This window comes from Podarcis bocagei (assembly GCF_964188305.1).
Source record: "Podarcis bocagei genome assembly, chromosome: 8".
NCBI classification, from domain to species: Eukaryota; Metazoa; Chordata; class Lepidosauria; order Squamata; family Lacertidae; genus Podarcis; species Podarcis bocagei.
Genome location: NC_138133.1, coordinates 45085627 through 45107643, shown reverse-complemented (window position 1 = coordinate 45107643; position 22017 = coordinate 45085627). Strand labels below are relative to the sequence as shown.

The window sequence follows — 22017 nt, the reverse complement described above, 5'->3', positions numbered from 1 at the left end:
AACAAAACAAAATGACCATCATTTTACCCTCTACACAAAACTGTAGATTCAGGGCTTCGCTTCATGCTTCCATAAAGACAAGGCAGTTTGTTTCTTGTTCTTTTCAAGCATGGTATAATTTCCTTAAATATAACTGAATCTCACCAAGTCCTCAATATTTAGCCAATTTTTAAATGATGCCTGGGGTTTCACTAACATGGGTAAAGCAAGGATGAATTAATGTGCCTTAGAACCAGGCAGTAAAACTGCAAGTGTAAAGCAAGCATTAATGCAGCTCCCTTACGAACAAGTCTATAAAACAAGTTTGGATTTCCCCCCAGCTTCCATTTAGACTCTTATCAATTGCTTGTGCACATGCAACTTACAGCATACTCTCCATCTTCAAATCCCAATTGCCAACTGCATATGACTTTGTAAAAACTCTGAAGTCCGACCGCACTCTGCAGATAACTTGCTCATTCAGGAAAATATATATCCTAACCTTTAAATTCCCTCTGTGGACAGCTGATCATCCATCATAAGCAATCTATTTAGCAACGAAGGGTTGGTCACCCAAGTGTCCTACTACCAAAGAGATGGAAAAGACCAAAGGAGGCCATTTAGCCCAGTGCCTTCTCACAAGGCCAGAGAACATGGTTGATTCCTTAACATCCAAAGTTATCCACCCCAGATTCAGTATTCTGTGGCTTCAGTTTAATGTTAAGCAGCCAGTACCACATTTGTGTTCTAACATCAAGTACCAGTTGTTCTCCTAATTGTGTCATAATAAACTATTTTGCTGGGCTGGGATGTGTATTTGGTCATTTAAAGTATCTGCATTTGTTCATATAGGAAGAACAGAGCAGAAAGAAGAGTGTACCACCACACCCTAGGTTCAAACACAATCCTTGTCAATTTGATATGAGATGCTTTTATTCCTCCATTTCAGCCTCTACTCTGTAGTCACCAGCTATATTTAGTGAGAATATAAGTTTTAACTTGGTGCATTTTACTCTTTTAAAGTAAGCCAGGTATTTTTGAATACTCAAGTTCCACAGTAGCATTCAAGAGACTACTTATGTTACATCTCCTTACAGCTTTGAAATTGGCTTTACAACCCGGCTAATTAGCCGGTATTAGGCTAATAATAATAATAATAATAATAATAATAATAATAATAATCAGATAATTTCAAGTCTGTCTTCTCTGCCTCTTGAATGGAATCTTTGTGGTTGTATATTTGACCCAGAGAAATGTCTAATAACTTTCACTGTTTGATGGCTTGACAGTGTGTCTGTCCTGTTCTTGTCTCCCTCTCTTCTTCTCCCCTGCAGGAACTGGTGTGCTTACATCGTGAACAAGAATGTGACCTGCTCAGTGCTGGATGGCACAGAGAGTTTTGTTCAAGTTCAGTACTCCTGTGCCTGGAACCAGATCCCCTGCCCACATGCTCCTGTGTAAGTAACAAAGGAAGACGAGGAGGAGACTGAGTGGGTGGGGAAGTATTTGGTCATCTTTCCAGCAGTGAGGTATTCCCATATGTAGGCAGAAAAATCCTCTGCTTCATCACACAACTTAGTACAGCTGTGGAATTCTTCACGTTTCACCATGTGGGTACTTCAGGAGGATGTGCACCATTTTCTAACATCTGATTTCTAAGCCGTAGTATAAGCTGAACAGAGCTTGCTCTTTTTATTGCAAACATGAGGCAGCTGCAACTAATTAGAGCTATGTTGACTCTTCTGTCAACAGATAATACAACAAGTTACCATACATTATTCAGACAAAAGAAGGAAATTGCAAAAACATTACCCCAGCATAACTACTTTGGGGTTGGCATCAGTTAAGAATTTTTTTTTAAAAAAAACTCTGATTAAAGTTGAAGCAATTAGTACCTCAATTTTTGCGGCAGCTCTGCGAACACCTGCTGCTGAGTACAATTACATTCCTTGGCCTACAATCACCTGCAGGCTGTAGTCCTGCAGAGCAGTCATAAACTTTGCTGTAAATCAGTGCAGGTCCTCTTCTTTGAAATTCCTGGGTGGAAGCCAAAATGTTCCAGTAATTTTGAGCCCGTAATTTTTTGCAGTGTGTGCTGCCCTGTGATCCACATGGACAAAAGGAATATAAATAAGGGCTATAATGTTGGTGAACAGAATATACAGCCATTGAAGTGGCTATTTGAATAGGCCGTCTCAGCAAACCATCTAACTTTAGGAGATGTTGCCAGGTGCGCAAAAATGTATTCCATCACCTGCTCTCAGAATGGTGACAATTTTAAGGTCTGGACAATATTTTACTCCCTCACAATCTGAGAAAACCTAGCAATTCAGATGCTCAAAGCCCTGTTTCTGTGTTGCTTGATAGTCTAGAATGCTTACACTCAAGCTACAAGCTTCTGGGCTATATAGTTTATTTCGTAAGGGAGGAGGACTGGGAGAAGAGCATATGGAAATCTTCCAGAATAGTGTACTGGCTTTCATGAAACTACCCTGGAATAAGTTGTAAAGAATTGAAACTATCATCTTGTGTTAAATGGAAATCAGGTGCCTTGGAAATCTAGATATCTTTGCCAATGTATGCATGTCTGCATCTGGAAGAATGCTGTGAGTATTCCCGCCCCCAGCAAATTTGCAGTTACTATTTCTTCAAAATCATGTGAAAAGAGGCATACGATTAGTCACCTCCTCGGGTGTGTCAATTATGGCTTTACATTCTGATAGTCAAAGTCGGGACGCAGGTGGCGCTGTGGTCTAAACCACCGAGCCCCTTGGGCTTGCCGATCAGAAGGTTGGTGGTTCGAATCCCCAAAATAGGGTGATCTCCGGCTGCTTGGTCCCAGCTCCTGTCAACCTAGCAGTTTGAAAGCATGCCAAAAAGTGCAAGTATATAAATAGGTACCGCTCCGGCGGGAAGGTAAACAGCGTTTCCATGCGCTGCTCTGATTTCGGTGCTCCATTGTGCCAAGAGCAGCTTAGTCATGCTGGCCACATGACCCGGAAAAACTATCTGCGGACAAATGCTGGCTCCCTCGGCCTGTAAAGCGAGATGAGTGCTGCAACCCCAGTCATCTGCAACTGGACTTAACTGTCTGGGGTCCTTTACCTTTTTTTTTTTAGTAGTCAAAGACATCCTAACAAGTTATGTAGTGCAATCCTATACAAGTCAACTTGTAAGTAAATCCTGCTGTATGCATTGGGGCATATTCCCCAGTATGTTTGTTTAGAGCTGTAACTATTGATCAGCATTTTTGTTTTGTGTGCTTGAATTTTGCAGCACAAATGCTTTTGGCAAAAAAGTAGCTTGCCTTGGCCAAAAAAGAAGCTTACATTCAACTAAACATTGACAACATCAGCTTAATTAGAGGAAGCTGTGGTGAGATGTTCTCTGTGTAATGTTCCCTGTTGATTCTTTTCATAGTATCTTAACTTAATTGACCACTTTATAATACTTTAAAGAGAGAAAGAGGAAGATTGGATTGGGCTGACTGATGAGAGGTTCGGTTTCTCTTTCTCTGCACCCATTGGGAGTAGTTCCACTTAACACAGTAGGACTTACTTACAAATAAGTATGCATGTGTTTGCATTGTGAATTAATAGAACAGCTAGGGTGGCCTGAGCAGGTACCTTCACTGGCCTGAGAGAGACCAGCATGTGGGGACAGTTACGGCAAAAAGGTCCCTCCCATGTCTTTCTAAGCAGAAAAACCATGTGGTTGATAGGGCTGCCTACAAGGTTAATCCTGCTAGGAAGGCTCTCACTGTATCTATTGTTATGAGGCCTAACAAGAAGTCTCAGTAGGACTGCCTTGAATGGCCATCTGAGCATGCTCAGAGCTGTTTCTGGAAGCCACGCCTCAAAGCCCATTATTTGTAGCTAGCCAGGAGAAGGGTGTGGTGGCTAGTTTGAGCAGCTTGTGTTTTTAAATGAATATTCATCGAGAGAAAGCAATAGTGGACAGGGTGAGTATCTTTTTATAATATCGATTTTTAAATCATTTTTGTGACTGGGTGAGGAGAAATGGTTGGTGGCTTCTATGTGTGTTGTAACTTTCAACACTTGTGTATTATTGGAACTCTAATGTTTGTACATAGGCTTGAGATGTATGGATGTTTTGTATTCCTGTTTTTCTTTAGGTTTTAAAAAACACTGTGCTGCTTGGTTGGCTATTGTGAGAATAGGATGCTGGACTAGATGGGCCTTTGGCCTGATCCAGTTGCTGATCCTGAACTACTGTGGTGATTATATACCATGGTGGATATGTGTGTTACATTATTAAATACAAACAAAGGTTTGGTGAGACTGATGCACTCTGTGCATGCTCATTCTATTTATTTCTGAGGCTTATAGTTCCTAATCATGTCTCCTCTACTCAAGTCTGTGAAAGGAAGGTGTGGTTTGTGAGTAGTTGGCGGTGCCCTTAATCTGCACCACATTTTAATTGGATAGAATATTGACTGTACATTTTCCTTCTCAGTAAGCCAATTGGCAAGAGCCTTCTTGTCTATACCTTTGGAAAACAAGCACACCAGTGGCTCTGAAGACTTAAGTTTACAATCCTCCTCTCTTGTCACTGGCTGTTTGGGTACAGTACTCATATTCTTATAATCAAAGGGGCAGTCAACTATTTTATAGGTGCCAACTATTTGTAAAATTGCAATGCTTAGGTTCCACAGTAGCTTTGCAAGGGAGGAGGATGGGGAGAAAATCAGAAGAATTTGGACACACCCCTGGGACCACTCATTCTCCACACCCCTGAGACCCCCTAGCAGCCCTACTACGTGTAGTGGGCATGAGCTGCTGCTGGGTAGCAGTAATACACAGAGCCCTAATCTGTATAAGGATATTCATAAATGCATGCATTGCATGGGCTTAAATGTCTTGAGATAAAAATGGCTCGGGCGGAATAAATGCAGAAATCTGTCCTAAGCTGAAAACTTGCATCATATGTAGACAATACTTTTAAGTATAGACAATCTTCGTTTTGCACATGGGTTATATTCTGGACCCCCGCATACGTCAGCGGGCCCCACACAAAGCATTCTGCCCCGTCCCCATTCCGCTCTTTTAGTAATGTTTTCAGGTCACTTCTGGATTCATCGCAATGTGTGTGTGTGCATTTCCATCGGTCATTGCCGGTAGCCTAAAATTTGTTCTAGTAAATTTAAGAGTAAAAAATGGTTTTGGATGTCTCCAAAATATTTACAAAAGGAGCACTGCTGTTACATAATCAGGAATGACTCCTGGATGCGCTCAGGGAAAGGTTTTTCTGTAGAGGCTCCATCTTGCTTATGGGGAATGCTGCAGAGGGACAGTGTATTGGAAACAAAAAGAAGTTATCAGTGATCCTTAGTATTTTGGCATGTTTGATAGTCTCAGTTTGCTGGATGAGATGAACTTTTCTGGCCATGTGTCGTTGACCTAAAATTGCCCGTTTTTGTCTGTAAACAGTGAACAATAGACTCTTTCTCATCTATGGGTTTCAAAGGGGTATATTTATTTCATACAACATTCATAACTTACTGCATAATTTCAGAAAAACTCAGTATGAACGTTTGATCTTTGATAATACTTGATGGGAGTTTTAAACAAGCTCTTTGTTGTATTCATTCCTAGACAAATGCACAAATAATGTTAAAATTCTCTATATTTCATAATACAATGTAGTGTACCTCCAGGCGAATAGAAACAACATATTTCCAGTGCTGCGGAGCATAAAGCACATATTCTCATGGTCCAGAACCTATCAAACTTCTTCTGTCTTCTGGTAACATATTGTGGGTCCTGCTACAGTATTGACATGGGAAATAATATGAAATACAGTTGTACCTTGGATCCTGAATGCCTTGCAAGTCGAACATTTTGGCTCCCGAACGCCACAAACCTGGAAGTGAGTGTTATGGTTTGCGAATGTTCTTTGGAACCCAAATGTCCGAGAGAGCTTCTGCGGCTTCTGATTGGCTGCAGGAGCCTTCTGCAGCCAATCAGAAGCCGCGCTTTGGTTTCTGAATGTTTTGGAAGTTGAAAGGACTTCCGGAACTGATTAATGTTTTGGGCTACAACCATTAGCTTCAGCCCACATGGCTAATGAACAGGGATGGTGAGAACTGTAGTCCATAACACCTAGAAGGCACCATGTTGGCCAACCATGAGAGAAAGGTTTCCCCCAAGGATGTGGTATTCTGTTAGGGGAGAAACTACTAGTTATCTAAAAGTTGCATGAACTACAATGTTCTCACAGCAGAGGTTGCTTTAACTTTACTTTTGTATATAGCTGTACAGTGGTATCTCTAGTTACGAACTTAATTCGTCCCGGAGGTCCGTTCTTAACCTGAAACTGTTCTTAACTAGAGGTGTTCTTTCGCTAATGGGGCCTCTTGCTGCTACTGTGCTGCGGGCACACAATTTCCGTTCTCATCCTTGGCAAAGTTCTCAACTCGAGGTAACTCTTCCAGGTTAGCAGAGTTTGTAACCTGAAGTGTTTGTAACCTGAGGCGTTTGTAACTCAAGGTACCACTGTACATGTAGCTGATTATTCTTGATGGCAGTGGTTCTTTTAAAAACATTATTTTATGACATACTCTAGGGTTTTGCTTATTCTTTGTGGACCATTATGTATTGTTCCCATACATAATGTATTTTGCCCAGCTGGCAAATTAATTCTTCGAAATATTATGTGAAATTCAACTGTAAATGAATATGTCCTGTACTTCTTAGAATAGTTTATTTGCTTTTTCTAAGTGAAGGACTACAATAATGCAGGGGAAATATAGCAATAATAAAGCCATATACTAAATTCAACATAAAACTGCAAGTGAGTCACAAGAAATGAACCACCTTAACATGGTTGCCATTTTCCTGGAATAATAGTTCCCCTAGAACAGGGGTCTGCAACCTTTAAGACAAAAAGAGCCACTTGGACCCGTTCCCGAAGGAAAAAAAACTGGGAGCCGCAAAACCATTGCGACATAGAAAATTAATCAGGGCCCCAGTGTACCATAAATCATAATCAGTGCCTGATGTATGTAATAATTAATAATGAGGGCCCAATGTCATCCTCGTCATTATAAAAAGAACTTTTTTGTCACTTTTTTATTATTTCTTTGTTTGACCCCTCAGAATTACTCCTCCTCATAGAAATAAATGTTAAATTAACAAGTTACCTTTTTTGTGTGTGTGTTCTTCACTCCCCTTCAAAACAGTGACCAGCGTACATGCCCCCTTTCAATGCAGGGACCTGCGTACATGCACCTTACAATGTAGTGACCAGCATACATGCCCCTTACAATGTAGTAGTGACCACCATACATGCCCCTTACAATGTAGTGGGCGGGAAGGTGACGTCGGGACGGTGCGTGACTAACGCACACACCGCCCCCATGCGACGTCACAGCCAGTACAACGCCCGCCACAGTGGGGAGCGTCGGGGCGCACAATGCGCCTCCTCCCCTCGCTAGTATCCGCCCCGGAGCCGCGGCAAAGGTGTAAAAGAGCCACATGCGGCTCCGGAGCCGCGGGTTGCAGACCCCTGCCCTAGAACTTTATTTAGACCTAGAGGGAACTATGTGCCCTACTATAGAGGACAGGCCTTTATTTGATGGACTAACTAGATTAAATATAAAAAACCCCGCAAGGATGGGGAACAGGCGCTTTGAAGTTGGTCATCAACAGTTAACACCAGAACAGGCACACAGGTTACTTGGTTAGAGTCTTCTCACCTATGGCCACATGCACTGTATATCTATTTAAATTATTGTAATTATTTTTAAATTTGCATCTATGCATATAAATTAGCATATGCGCATTTTATGCAAATTTGTATCTTCTGTTGGCCTCCTTTTTGTTGAACTGTAAATGGCCATGCTATTAAAAATGTGTCCTTGTTAAAAAAGTTTATTTTATTTTCATGTGAATCAACCTGGGGCTTATCTGCAGAGTCATTTTGAAAAGTCTTGACCAGTGACCCACCATCTCTGGATGTAATGCATTTTCCAGACCTTCCTTCCTTCATGACTCATTTGTCAGGTTTTCCCATTCATATTGTGTTAAACTAAGTCCCTTCAAAAAAAGGGAAACTATTGCCAGAAACTATTTTGATGACAGGGTTAATCCAGTAAATGGATTTCTAATTAACAGGGAAGAAGGAGGAGAGGAACATGTGGAATAAAGGTGCTTTGGAAGATTAAAGGCAAGAAGTGTACTTTGAAAATGGCATCACTGTGGCAAGGTAGAAAAGCCAAGAGCCTGCCTAAAGTTTTCTGTTAGTTTCTATGGAGCTGAATATGTGGGTAGCTATCTCTTTTAAACCACAGGGCCTAGGACTCGCCGATCAGACGGTCGGCAGTTCAAATCCCCGCGACAGGGTGAGCTCCCGTTGCTCGGTCCCTGCTCCTGCCAACCTAGCAGTTTGAAAGCACTTCAAAGTGCAAGTAGATAAATAGGTACCACTCCAGCGGGAAGGTAAACGGCATTTCCATGCACTGCTCTGGTTCGCCAGAAGCGGCTTAGTCATGCTGGCCACATGACCCGGAAGCTGTACACCGGCTCCCTCGGCCAATAAAGTGAGATGAGCACCGCAACCCCAGAGTCTGTCACGACTGGACCTAATGGTCAGGGGTCCCTTTACCTTTACCTATCTCTATTACCAGCCTATGCTATGATATACAAAGGTGAAGGGAGTGAGGGAAGAAGTCCTCTAAGAATACAAATGCAGGTAAGCACTACTTTCTTGCTTTGCGTTTTTAGGACTCATAGGTAGTCATGTATCACAATTCTCCATCTTTCTGATAGTATGCATTACTATAATAGAAAAATGAAAAGATTTGTGTTAATGCTAGCAACAGACATGCTGAACAAGTCAGCTTAGGTTTGAACCCAACAGATTGCCATCAGTTGATTTCAGTAGGACTTTGTACGTGTTCTTGATTTCAGGAAGGCAGCTTCAATTCTTACTTCCCAATAAATGAAAGTGCAGGTGGTAGCTATTATGAGTTCAAGCACTTCTTCGAACTAATTAATTCATTGATGTTTGTGAAACATTTAGGAAACGGTTGGAAATCCCCAAGCGACTTCAAAGGCAAATTTTGTCTTTCTTTCTGTAGCAAGATTTAGGAAGCAACCTTAGGAAATCTGAGCATTTTAGATGGTGCAGTATAGTGGTGCCTCGGGTTACAGACGCTTCAGGTTACAGACTCTTCAGGTTACAGACTCCACTAACCCAGAAATAGTACCTCGGGTTAAGAACTTTGCTTCAGGATGAGAACAGAAATCATGTGGCAGCAGCAGCGGGAGGGCCCATTAGCTAAAGTGGTACCGTACCTCAGGTTAACAACAGTTTCAGTTTAAGAACGCACCTCCAGAACGAATTAAGTTCTTAACCCCAGGTACCACTGTATTTGGGTTTGTGAGTGTTTAGCTTCTTGTGCTGCGTAGCTAATAACAGAGAATCAGCTGAATCCCATGAGGAGCAAATGATTTCATTGTTGGAGAATTTTTAACTGCTGCGGATTCAACAGTAACAAATAAATGAAAATAAGGGAGTGGTACTAAGAGCTTCAACTGTTATGTAACGTAGAATATTTCTACTTGTCTTCTACAATGGACCATTGTAATCCTGGTAGCCTGGTAATCTAGCCATACTCTTTAGCCTTCTTTCTTTATGCAATCTGCAATCAAAGTTAGAGCTATGTCAATCAATAAAGCTCTATAGAACATAATAACTGAACTTATGACTACTAACTGTAGTTAATGGCAAAGCACTGGTTATAAAACATGGGTCTTTCTACTTCAGTGGACCACAGTTAAGGTTGAACCTGATTATAATTTGTTATTTTGATGTTGTTACTGTAATTGGAAAATAAATAAAAACATTAATATAAAAATGTTAAATAAAGAATGGAAGTTACTTAAAACAATTTCAGTGAATTAATAAAACAAACATCCTTAAATATCAAAATGCTTTATTAAACTTTGAATTGCGTTGGTGCAAAGATACTACAGTTGAATGCATGTGAATCAGATTTACTAGGCGTAATTCAAAGCAGTTAAATACTGTTAGGGTTAGAATATCTTTTTAATGACTTTAAATCACTTCAAAGTGGTCACTGTTGTCTCTAGCAGTGAGTTCAAAGAATACTCATCCTAGCTAAATTGCTTTCACAGTAATAAGTAGTTAGACATACATAAGAGAACAGGGAGGAAACAGGATAGTCATGGGTGGGCAGGATATTATATTTTCCCACTCTCCCCCTACTCATTACAGGGATTGTTTATATAGCTCTCTAACGACTTTAAATCTCTTAAAAGTAGTCATTGTTGTCCTCCTACATGGACAAAAATGGAATGATTTATTATTGTTTAATATGGAGGAATGGTTGCTGAAGTTGATATGTTTGATTAGAGAAAAACTATTGCTGACATTTATTAATAATAGTTAGAGAACCCCCTTTGGACCTTTTGGGTAAAAAGGAAAATGAATGAATTTGAGACATTTGGATCTGAGGATTGGGAAAATATTGCTTAACAGAAAGTCGTACAGTTGGATGCCGTGCTAGAGTGACTGTTTTGAATAATTTCTTTTATATAACTGACAGGTGGAAAATCAGAAGTCCCTTTTATTTTTATTCTTTTTTATTTTTTATTTTGCTTTGTTTGAAAGAACCCCCCCCTAATAAAGATCACCATAATATGTTAATGCTACCATTTTCATTTTATTTATTGCAGGTATCGTACAAGTTTCAGACCTAAATATAAAATAACATATAAGACAGTAACAGAATTGGAATGGAGATGTTGCCCTGGATACATGGGTATAGATTGCAAAGAAGGCACACCACAAAAGCCAAGGTCTGTTGTTTACCCAGCACAGCTACCAGCAGATGACATAAAGCCAAGCTTGGGTAATTATTTTCTTTGAATTTTGGTATGCATGTCCCTGTCCATATTTTTTCTTTTTGCTATGTTTGACACAGCACTTGCAGTCCAAAGTGTTTTATTTATTTCTCTGCCATTTATCAGTCTCATTAACCCTTTGAGGTAGGTTTTTGCAGGCCCAGTCACAGAGTCATCCCACATGTACCCCAAAAATCTGGTCAGGAGGGTGCCCCAAGCTTGCAGAGCTGTTTCTGAAGGTCTAGGAGGTTGTTGAGGGATCAGGAGAGGAAGAACAAGCATAGTTGCATGGATAGAAGTCCATGGAGCTGCAGTATTGGATGTGCATCATTGTATATATTTTTAAAAACCAATATTTTTAAAGAACATTCTATTAACCATATTGATAGCATAGCAGTAACTATAAAGTTTTATTAAAGCAAATGGACTGATGGCGATCTGTTGGGTTCAAACCTAAGTTGACTGTTGTAGTATAGTATTATAGCAGTATAGCAAATTAACAGTACCGAGTTATAACACTTTACTTTTCTTTCATTTAAAAAGCCATGGAAGCATTTCAGCAATAATTTAAAAATTGATTTTTTAAAAAAAGGCTTTTTCTACACAAAAGGTGGTAAACGTATACCATCAGTCCTGGAAGTGTTCCAAGCTAAACCCCTAGCACAGTTATTATATGGGGCTCAGATTTGGACAGGCACTCACCTTAGATCTATGGAAGCTGTCCAATTAAAGTTCTTAAGGCAAATTTTCCCTGTACCACCCTGTGTCCCAAACACATCATTGTGCCTAGAGGCTTATCTTCCCTTGGTAGAATTATGGATTTGGCATAGGACACTTAACTATTGGCTTCGCCTAAACTTAAATCTCTCCGGTCTAATATCCCTAGTGCTGCAAAATTGTCACAAGAGTGCCTGGACTAAAATTGTCTATCAAAAACTTCACTCTTGTGGTTTATCACCACAACAGCTACTCACTTTGGGTTTTAGCAAAGCAAACAGTCAAATTTGTCAGTGCCTAAATGATATCGAGCATCAGAACAACTTGGTCACAATAAGGAAATTTTACCCATGGTATGACAATTTTCCACCTACCCATTTTGACTCTCTGGCACCCTATCTGCATAACCTAGCAATTCTAAAATATAGACATGCTTTTACTCTCACGAGATTGAATGTATTGCCCTCAGCTGTATTTGAGAGACTATTCTAACAGATTCCACACGAAAAACGCTTATGTCCCTGTGGAAATGGCAGTACCGAATCGGTGGCGCATGCCCTTCTGGCTTGCACTCTTTATAAAGACTTGAGGAGTGAGGTTATCACCCCTCTTTTATTGTCATTCCAGGTTGCCCAGCCACTGCCACAGTGTCCTTTCTCTTGGCAGATCAAGATGAGCAGGTGACAGCAAGGTTTTTAGCTGGGGCAATTAGAATAGGATCCACTATTTGACTATTGACTCACAACCCTAAAATGTATTTTATATAATTAACTTTTTTCCTATTCTTTGTGTATCGTATTGTTGTATATCATGTTGTTTTACTGCTGTGGCCAATGGCTGACGCAAATAAAGATCCATTCATTTATTCATAAATGGTGTGTGTGTGATGAAATGGCATTCACCAAAAGAGTTATAATGAATATGTGCTGAACTTAAAATGGCCTCACCCCAGCAGTGTGTGGGCAGAACATAGGATGCATTACTGCCAATAGTGTAGAGATTTAATTCCAATTTCATTTGCAGCTTACAACAAAAGAACAGTGACTTGGTAGTGCTGGGGCCACCCTTTTGGAAGCAGCTGTTAGTGCCCATGAGCTTATTTCATATTTACAAGTTCAGTGATATTTTCAGAATGTTGTATGGAATGATTCTGTATTATAAGAATATGAGGGTTTTTTTAATGCTAGTGCTTGTCACTAACTTGATAAGTTAGTGATGACTTTTAAGCTACTTTGTGGAAACAGAGCCTAGAACCAAGAGCTGGGTGGGGGCTGTTTATGCAGGTGAACATGCTTTTTTCTGCACTAGAAGCTTTTGCTGGTCTTTCTTTCTTTCTTTCTTTCTTAACATATTCCATTTGGCAAGGCCAGTTGTAATATTCAGTTTGGATGAATTGGGGCTGGTTTTCCTTGATGTCATGTTGCAGGCATTTCTCCTTCATTGTCAGGAAAATGTTCAGGATTTAGGTGCAGTGGCCAATTTGCACAGCTGTAGCAAAAGATAATCAGTTTGATATGCAATATCCGCCCAAAGTACTGTGCATATTTCAGTATTTGAAAGGGCAGCTTAGGTTGCTTCCCTGTATAAGCTTTTTTTGTGCTGACTCCCATGAAAGTACAGAATGATGGAATTGGGTCATAGTGAGATCAGCACAGATGATGCAGTCTCAAATCAGTATCATATTTTGTGTGTGCATTGATTCTCATATTCCTAGTTTGGTGGAGGAGTGGGGAATCTAACCCTTCACATATTGCTGGGTTACAACTCCCATTATCCTTGACCACTGGGCATCTTGACAAGGACTGATGAGAGTTAGATTTCAACAACATCCATCATCAGACTTCTACCCTTGTATTAAAGCATAGAGCCAAATATAAAAGAAGCAATTCACTTTGAAGGAAAAACATGGGGGGAGTGAGAAAGTTGTAAAGATTTATCCCTCTGAACCATCTAAGTCAGTTTGGGGTTTTGTAACTTCAAGTTTAGTTTCAAATGCTGTTTCCACATTTTTCTTTCTTTTCCTTCTGCAGACACTAATCCGAAGCAAGAACAGCAGGACTCTCAGGATAAAAGAATTCAGCTCCTTGAGGATGAAGTATTCCGCCTTACACAGACTGTGCTAGAGCTTCAGTCCTCCTTAACAGGTGTGAATGAAAACCTAAAGCTTTCTGTTCAAGAAGATGCAAGTCGGATGCTTGTATCATGGTTGAACAACCTTCATGACCGTCCAGAGCCTGACAGTACGGCTGAGGGTGATACAAAGAAAATTAATGTGTTTGAAAGTAAAGACCAAAAGGAACCTGGAATAGAAAATATAAAATCTGAACCAACAGAAGATGGATTGAAGGACAAAGATGATAAGGTGGAAGAAGTGAAAGCAAATGGTTATGAAGCACAATTAAAACAGCTCCAAGAAGCCGCCCAAGGCCCAACCGTAATGATGCCGAGTAGCCAGTTGTATCAGCAGTACATTGATACTAGGTTTGAAGATCTGAGACAGGAGATTTTGGAAGGATTTGAGAAGAAAATGGCAGATCTGAAAAATTCCTGTGAGTACAAACTGATGGATATTCAACAACATTGTGATGATCATGAAGCCAGCTGCCAAGGAATAAGGGAACTTATTGGAGAGAAAGAAAATGACCTCAGAAAGGAGATAAAACATCTTCAGACTCTTATCCAAGCACCATCAAACCACTCAGTTTGTTGCAGTAATGCTGAAACTGATGCTTTTGGACAGCAGCTAAAACATTTGGGTGAGAAGATTGACAGAACTGCAGAAGCAAATAGGATTTTAAATGCCAGAATAGATAATGAAATGAAATACATAGCCACTCCATATCTGGAAGGCAACTTTGATGCAAAATGGGAGGAAGTGGAAGCCAGGATCAATGTTACAGAGAGAAATGCTGAACAACACTGCTTTTACATTGAAGAAACTCTTCGTGGCGTTATAGCTACTGAAGTAGATGAAGCAAGAGACATATTTGACAAAAAGCTTCAGGCACTGGAAAACCGTCTGAGTGCTACTTTTCTAGATGTTACTAATATCACAAATCCAGATGAGAGAAATGTTGATCTGTTATCAATTTTGCATAGCAATTCAGGGTCTGGAAATGAACAGTTTGTCTCTGAGATAAATATTGTGAAGAACAAACTGCAAGATATTGAAAACCTTTGCAGGCAGAAATGCCAGCCGGTATCACACAATGTGGAGGGCCTCCAGAGAGACATAGAAAACTGCAACAGTAAATATGATGTATTGTTTTTGAAAACAGAGGGTAATTCTGGTCTTTTAAAATCCTTAAATGGCTCTTTAAGCGAGAAATTTAATTTAATTAAAGGCAGCCAACGTGACATTCAGAAGCTTCAAAAGGATTTACGAATTATTCGTTATGGTCTGAATGCTATTGATAAAAATGTTAAGAAACTTCAGGGTGGTTTGAGCAGCTGCAATGAACAACTTCTAGGTATCAATTCTACTTGTGAAAAGGTACAACTTGCTGCTTTCAGAAAGGTAGATGAAATACAGAAAACAGTGGGCAATCAAACTCACCCAGACACTAATTGTTGTAATGACTTAAAGGATAGGATGGAACAGCTAAGCACGAAGCTATATTATAACCTGAACAAATGTCAAGAGAAATTGCCTGGTGTCTCTGATATGGAGGGTAGAGTGTCCAGTGTTGAAAAAACCTGCAGCAAACTAGATCAAGTGTCTAGCAGCCTCCAAAGGATAAGGGAGGGATTAAACAACCATGTCTCCAATCTTTGGAACTGTGTCAATAAGATGAACAAAACTATAATTTCCCATTCTAAAGATATTTCTGGACTCAAGAATTCATCCCAGCAGTTCCACAGCCAGTTCCACAAATTCACCATTGACCTCCAGAATCTGATGAAAACTAAACCTGCTACATGTAAGTTAGCCTCCCTCTTTCTAGATGCTAATTTTTAATTTTAAACAAGGTGACAACAGGGGTAAGCTAAACAGATTTTAAAATAACAATGTACATCATGGAGAGCAGACAGAATTGTGTTCATATTTTTACTTTCTACCTTTGTTTTTTAAATGTGGTTTACTGAAATCAAACATTTGGGGAGAATCCAATTTGAGCCAAATGCTGTACAATTTTTCTCTATACAACATGACATCACTTTATAGTAATACTGTTTTTTACAAGTTCTTGATCGGAATGTTTATGATGCATTAATTGAATCTATAAATCTAAATGTTTCTTTAACTATTTTTGGATATTCATATTCATGAAATGTTGCATGCAAACGGACAGAGAGCACCATTCTTTGCTCATGTACAGAGTGTTCAGGCTCAGACATGATCTCGCCCTACTTTCTGGGCAAACACAGCTGTGTGTGTGTGTGTGTGTGTGTGTGTGTGTGTGTGTGTGTGTGTGTTTAGAGAACAGCTGATAGTGCTGAAGTCAATCCCTTCTGCCCTACCTATGGCACACTGAATGAGACAAAAGCTCCTAAATTCAGCATAGCTGGGCATCTCTTCAGGCAGATCTGTAGCAAAGAGTTATCCCTTAGCTTTTAGAGTCCAGTAGTGCAGAACTGTATAGCTCTGCCCTGCTCATTTCACAACTGACACCGCACGAGCTGTTGTGAAATAAGCTGCCATATTACAGTTGTTAGAATATTCAGTCGGATCTGAAGCGAAGTGCTTGCATCATAGGGTAAGCACACCATCTGAGTATAGTGAGGAATCTGTCAAAACATTGCAGGCAGTGGAACTCTTAAATAGGAATGTAAATCCTCTGCACCCAGGGAAAATTTCCTCATGCCCCAAACATGTGACATATCTCCCTGACAGCATCCTTTGCATTTTGGACCAGATCCCCTACTCTGCACCAAGTTGCGAATGTGAAAAAATGTGAATGTAGAAGGGGCTAGTATTTGTCTTGTTTGTATTTCTTCTTCAGGTTTCATTTAAATGAGGCATATTATTTCATAATTTATATAAATAGGCTGTCTCTTATGTTGGCACAAGCATATGCATTCTGCACTATCTGTCTCATCCATGGCCTGTAAATATTCCTGATTTTTTTTAAAGCCACGGGTGGGGGATCTGTGGCCCTCCAGATTTTGTTGGACTCCCATCTGTCACAAACAGCATGACATTGGTTAGGGATGATGGAAGTTGTAGTTTAGCAGTATCTGGAGAGTCACAGGTTCTCCATACTTATTTTAAATCTTGGAGAATCAGAGTAGAAGGTTCCTGTACAGTCATAATTATTATTTTTTGTTTTTTTAAAAAAACTCGCTGCACAGTAGAACAAACAAATGCAAGAAAAGAAAAATGTGCTGGAATTAGATTCTAGTTCCCATTTGCAGAGATGTGGAAGACAGCCTTAGGTCGATCAACCCTTTACTTAGTTCTCTTTTCCCTCCTATAAAAACTACGCAAGACACTCTCTTTTAAAGTTTAAATGGCATATAATTTTTACTTAGTGTACTTGCAGTTTCGGATTAAATATACAATGCAGGTGGATGTTTCTTAAATTGCTAGAACCTCTTACACAGATTAAACTGTTACAGGGTAACTGACTCTGAGGCAGTGGCGTAGCGTGGGGGGTGCAGGGGGGCGGGCCGCACCAGGCGCAACATCTGGGGGTTAGGGTTAGGGTGTGGAAATCCATGGGTTAGGGGGCGCAAATCCACGGGTTAGGGGGCGCAAATTACTTGCCTTGCCCCGGGTGCTGACAACCCACGCTACGCCACTGCTCTGAGGCAGACAGCAATGTAACATAACCTGCTGCTCTAACTGTTAAGACTTTTCAACTAACCGCCATAACTGTACCAACTGCTTTAACTGCCACAGGGAGTATGACATCACAGAGTTCTACAGCTCTTGCGATCAACCCTTTGCAAATGCATTTTGGATGTTATCATCCCACAAAATGAAGTACTGTATGCATTTCCAAAATATACACCATTTTGAAACTGTGAGGCAGCCTTTCCCCATCTGGTGCCCTTCAGATAAACCTGCACTGTAATTCCCATCATCCTTAACTGTTGGCTTTGCTGGCTAGGGCTGATTGGTAGTCCAAAAACATCAGGAGGGTGCCAGATAGGAGAAGACTAGGGCAAGAAATCAATAACAGAACATTCTTCGAGATTCAAAACACTTTAAGAACCCTTTTAATAATGCTAACACAAGTAAAGATCCTACCTTCTGAGTACAAAGTATGCTTACATTTTTATTTTATTTTTTTAAGCAGAGGTTGGATGGTCATCTGTCATGGATGCTTTAGCTGGGATTCATGCATTGCAGGGGGTTGGACTAATGACTCTTGGGGCTACCTTCCAACTCTACAATTCTATGACTATCACTCTGCTGCCCTATATTTCATCTATATTTTCTCTGCTTGCTGTCTTCCTTTGTCTTGGTTTTCCCAGGCTGCAAAGTACATTGCAATGTTGCAATGGTTAATATTTCTGGTTGAACAGCTGAAGTAGCACAATGGCATTCTTCTAGCCCAGGGAAGTGGTGTAGTACAGTATGTGAGATGTTGATCTGCTACTTGCCTGGACAGAATTGCTACCCAACTCAGGCTCAGAAGTGTAGGGTCTACATTTGTAGTTTTCCTTTCCAAGTATATATGACCGCAAGGAAACATCCAGCCCAATATGTGCATGCTGTTTGCTTTGAATGAAAGCCTACTACATTAAGTGATGCTTGTGCCAGTTAGTGTGCACAGAATTTCAGACTTACAAAGCAAAGAGGTTTCAGAAAGTTTTGAGATGAAATGACAGCTGATACTGAAAATTGAGTAAGGATTCTTGGAGTACTAATAAACAAATTGTACTAGGAAATCTCTGATGAAGTTTTTCAGAGGGGTAACCACGTTAGCAGCAAAAATGACAAAGTGTATTGTGGCACCTTAAAGACCAATGGATCTTGTCCTACTTGTGTATATGTGAGTTTGTGTCTGTCACCTTGGGAATCAACTTGAAAAACAAAGCAGATGGTTCTCTGTGTCTGAATATCATTAAGTCAAACTGAAGTGTTCAGTATATGGCTGCAATAAACTGCATTTGAATGGGCAACCTTTAATCTTGCATAGGTTAGTGTTAACCTTTATGAAAATATCTGACAACGTATTATATGACTTAAATGATTGCACTTCAGTTTTGCAGGCTCAAACCATAATTGTCTTCTTTTGATAATGATTTTTTGTACTGATTATCAAACAAAACCTGTTAAATAATATATTCCAGTTGGAAATTCAAGCAGGGAAAAGGTGTGCTAATTTGCAGCCAAGAATATTCTAGCTTTGGCATCAGTTTTTACTTTAAGCAACATGGAGCCAAGGACATTTTTAATGAGTCAGTCCAGATGTATGTTGATGGGTTGTTGCTGTATAAGCCATGGGCCAAATCCTTATTTGGTTCTTAACTTATTCAGTGCTTCCCTGAAAGGTAGTGGGGTTCTTGCTTGGACACAGAAAGAATATTCAGTGCATTGTGGATATCCTCCAACAGCATTAGAATGTCAGAGCCTACTCATGATGAGCAATTTTGTCCTAGGATCAAACTTACTGTCAACTTCTCCAGTAGCTCACAACACAAAATTGCAATGAAGCCATCTTAAATTTGTAAAATAGTAATACCAGCAGGGATCCACAGCACAATAAAGGTATATCTGTGTTATCTTTTGATCATGCCTGGGCCATAAAGCAACATGAAGAGTTGTGTCCAATACAGTAAAGGCAAAGGATGAAAGTAATGGTGACATTCACCTGAATTACATGGTATATGTGGCAACCATTTTGTGCATATCCAATTGGCATGCGACTCACGGGTCCTTTTGGACCTGGAAGAGGTCAGGACGGGGCGGGAAAGGGTGTAACAGGGCAGAACAGACTTATGTGCACTCCAGTGACGTTCGCGGGGGCCAGGAATGGAACCCCATACAAAATGGTTGCAGGAGTTACCAGAGGGCCATGATCCAGCCATAACAGGTGTGTCTCCCATGCTGTTCTGATAACAAATGAAATGGGCTACAATTGAGGTAGAGAAAGTCAGGAAAGCCATCAATGCATCTCAGTGTTCCTTCTGCAAATAGGACTGCATTAGAGGAGCCTAAGTCTACCGCTGTTACATTTTCCTTTATGCTCGCTTTATTGAATTCATCAGTAATGCTGGGAATGGATGGAGATTGAACTTTGATGGATGATAAAATTACAATTGGTTGATTGCCTAGTACTGTTACAGATTTTAGTTTTATTACTAACTTAGACTTCCTAGTCTCCCTGCTTTGCATGAACCAAAGTGTAGAATCTGATGAAACCACTGATAATCATAATGAAAAAGAATATTTAATTAGGAACAGAAGGTAAGATGGCTGTGAAATTCTGCAGTCTGTTGGAGGAGTAGCCAATGTGGTGCCCTCCAGATGTTGTTGGAGTATAACACTCATCAGCCCTAGTCAGCATGGCCAGTGGTCAGCTGAAGGCCAGCATCTGGATGGCACTGTGTTGGGTACCCCTGGGCTAGAGGTTTTTGGTTTTTTTAAGGCGGTATAGTGGGACAAGGTTTTATGGATAAATGTGCGCCTGAATTGTTTCTATTGCATGTTAGAGATTTTCTCTTGCAAAGCATGGCATATGCTTTGCTGATGTGGTGCATAGGTTTTGGATTAACTGTTGCTAACTCAAGTCATTAATCTTCTATATTTTGTATAAATGGAATGGGTGAATCACTAGCTTTTAGTTTTGTCCCCTGTTCTAGTTTCTTCTTAAAAGAAATCATATTTTTTCACACACACAAAAAGTCAACAATTTTGATTTTAGCACAGTTTTCTCTGTACCTCGCATACCTCATCACATTAATAAAAGTTGTGGGCCAAGAAACAGAGGTTTAAATCTGAAGGTAGCTTATCTCATGGCCTGGCATCTGACCAGAAAGTAAAGCATGACGTTACTTGGCATGTTGCCTCCTTTGGTGTCATCATTTTAAGTTGCCAATAGTAAATAAAGAACTATGAACACTTCTGAAAAAAGATGGTGCCCTGGGGATATTCTATTTTCAAATGCAACAATGATCTAAGTGCAGTTCGCCTTTCCAGCTGTTTTTCAGGCTGTGGAGAAAAGCCCCTGCTTTATAATTTATCCAAAAAAGAGTTAGACAGAGACTGTCCTAAATGTACCCTTTTAATTTACTGAGTTAACTACAGTGGAGTGACACCTGGGATGAATTTTGCCCTTGCTGTCTGGATTACTAACACATGGTTTGCCCAAATGGTGGTTCCTTTATCACTATTTTTAGATCTTAAAGAAAGCAGTCCCTGATATAAAGCAACTCAGTATCAGAGGCCAAAAAGGCCAAAACATCAGGTACTGCTAAGTATTAGCACATGGGCGCATCCATGTGTGGAATATTTATGGTGAGCCACACCAAACAAGCTGACTCTTACACCTCTCTTTGGAACAACGGACCATCTGATTCCATCTAGATCTTTCATTGCCTTTTTTCTCAATGAGAAGAATTTAAATTATATGGGTACAGTGATAGAGATAAGGTAGCTTTGTGCCACATTTTTCAGGTGGCAAACCTCTATTTAAGGGCTGTTTGGTTGAAGCCTGGTTTAATGAGAGGTATTGCATTAAAATTTGTTAGCATACGAAATTTCTTTGCAAATCTTCCCTATTGTAATTTCTCTCTCTTTTTTTTTTGTAATGCATGAGTGATCACCCTAGATGGATACTTTAAGAAAGCATAGCTAGATAATATAAAAAGCATTATTGTGTTTCTGTCTAACAGCATTATAGTTCTTTTCTTATAAAGAATACTTAGTACTTATTATTGTGTTTAATTCAAAGCAGTAATTTAGTGTCCCTCGGCTTGTGAGTTCACAGCCCCCATTTTTAGCACTCTATGTCCCTTTGTTTTTCTACCTTCCTTCTTAGCTGTCAACAACACACAGCTCCCTCTTACCCCTTGGCTCTGAGTTATGTATTCCCCTAGTCCAAACAATCTAGTTTCCTTTCCACCAGCTAGACTGAGGTAGGCAGAGCTTCCTTTTGTTTTTAAATAAAAACACTCTGAGTATGAAATACATAAGGCCTGCATCAGTTGTGAATGTCACAAGAATGTTTTCAATTGCTGCTTTTCTTGGCAAATTATATGGAAACACGTTTCAGTCACCATTTCGATATATTTTGCAGAAAAACACCAGTTTCAATGCAGTGCACTGTTCACAAATGATGCAAGGAACATGTATTTTGTACTTGACTATCTGTTAGAGTTCCAAGTGTCAAATGAAAACTTGCCTTCTTTAGGATCACTTTAATCTTAACCCTGGGATTATGCAGGGAAGATTAGCATGGCTGCTTCTTACAAACTATTTTGCGCTATAGGCATATGCTATCAAATAAGAATGTGTGTGTTTGTCCATATATATTTGTGT

At 40.0% G+C, this 22017-nt stretch overlaps 1 protein-coding gene across 1 annotated transcript in view; it reads left to right on the top strand.

The window, feature by feature from the left end:
- The window catches only part of EMILIN2 (elastin microfibril interfacer 2), a 42859-nt gene that overhangs the window by 3197 nt on the left and 17645 nt on the right, over nucleotides 1-22017 (top strand). The window contains exons 2-4 of the mRNA XM_081205562.1: nucleotides 1314-1436; nucleotides 10701-10876; nucleotides 13616-15505. Of these exons, the coding sequence (XP_081061688.1) occupies nucleotides 1314-1436; nucleotides 10701-10876; nucleotides 13616-15505 (2189 nt within the window). The remainder of the gene's footprint in view (nucleotides 1-1313; nucleotides 1437-10700; nucleotides 10877-13615; nucleotides 15506-22017) is intronic.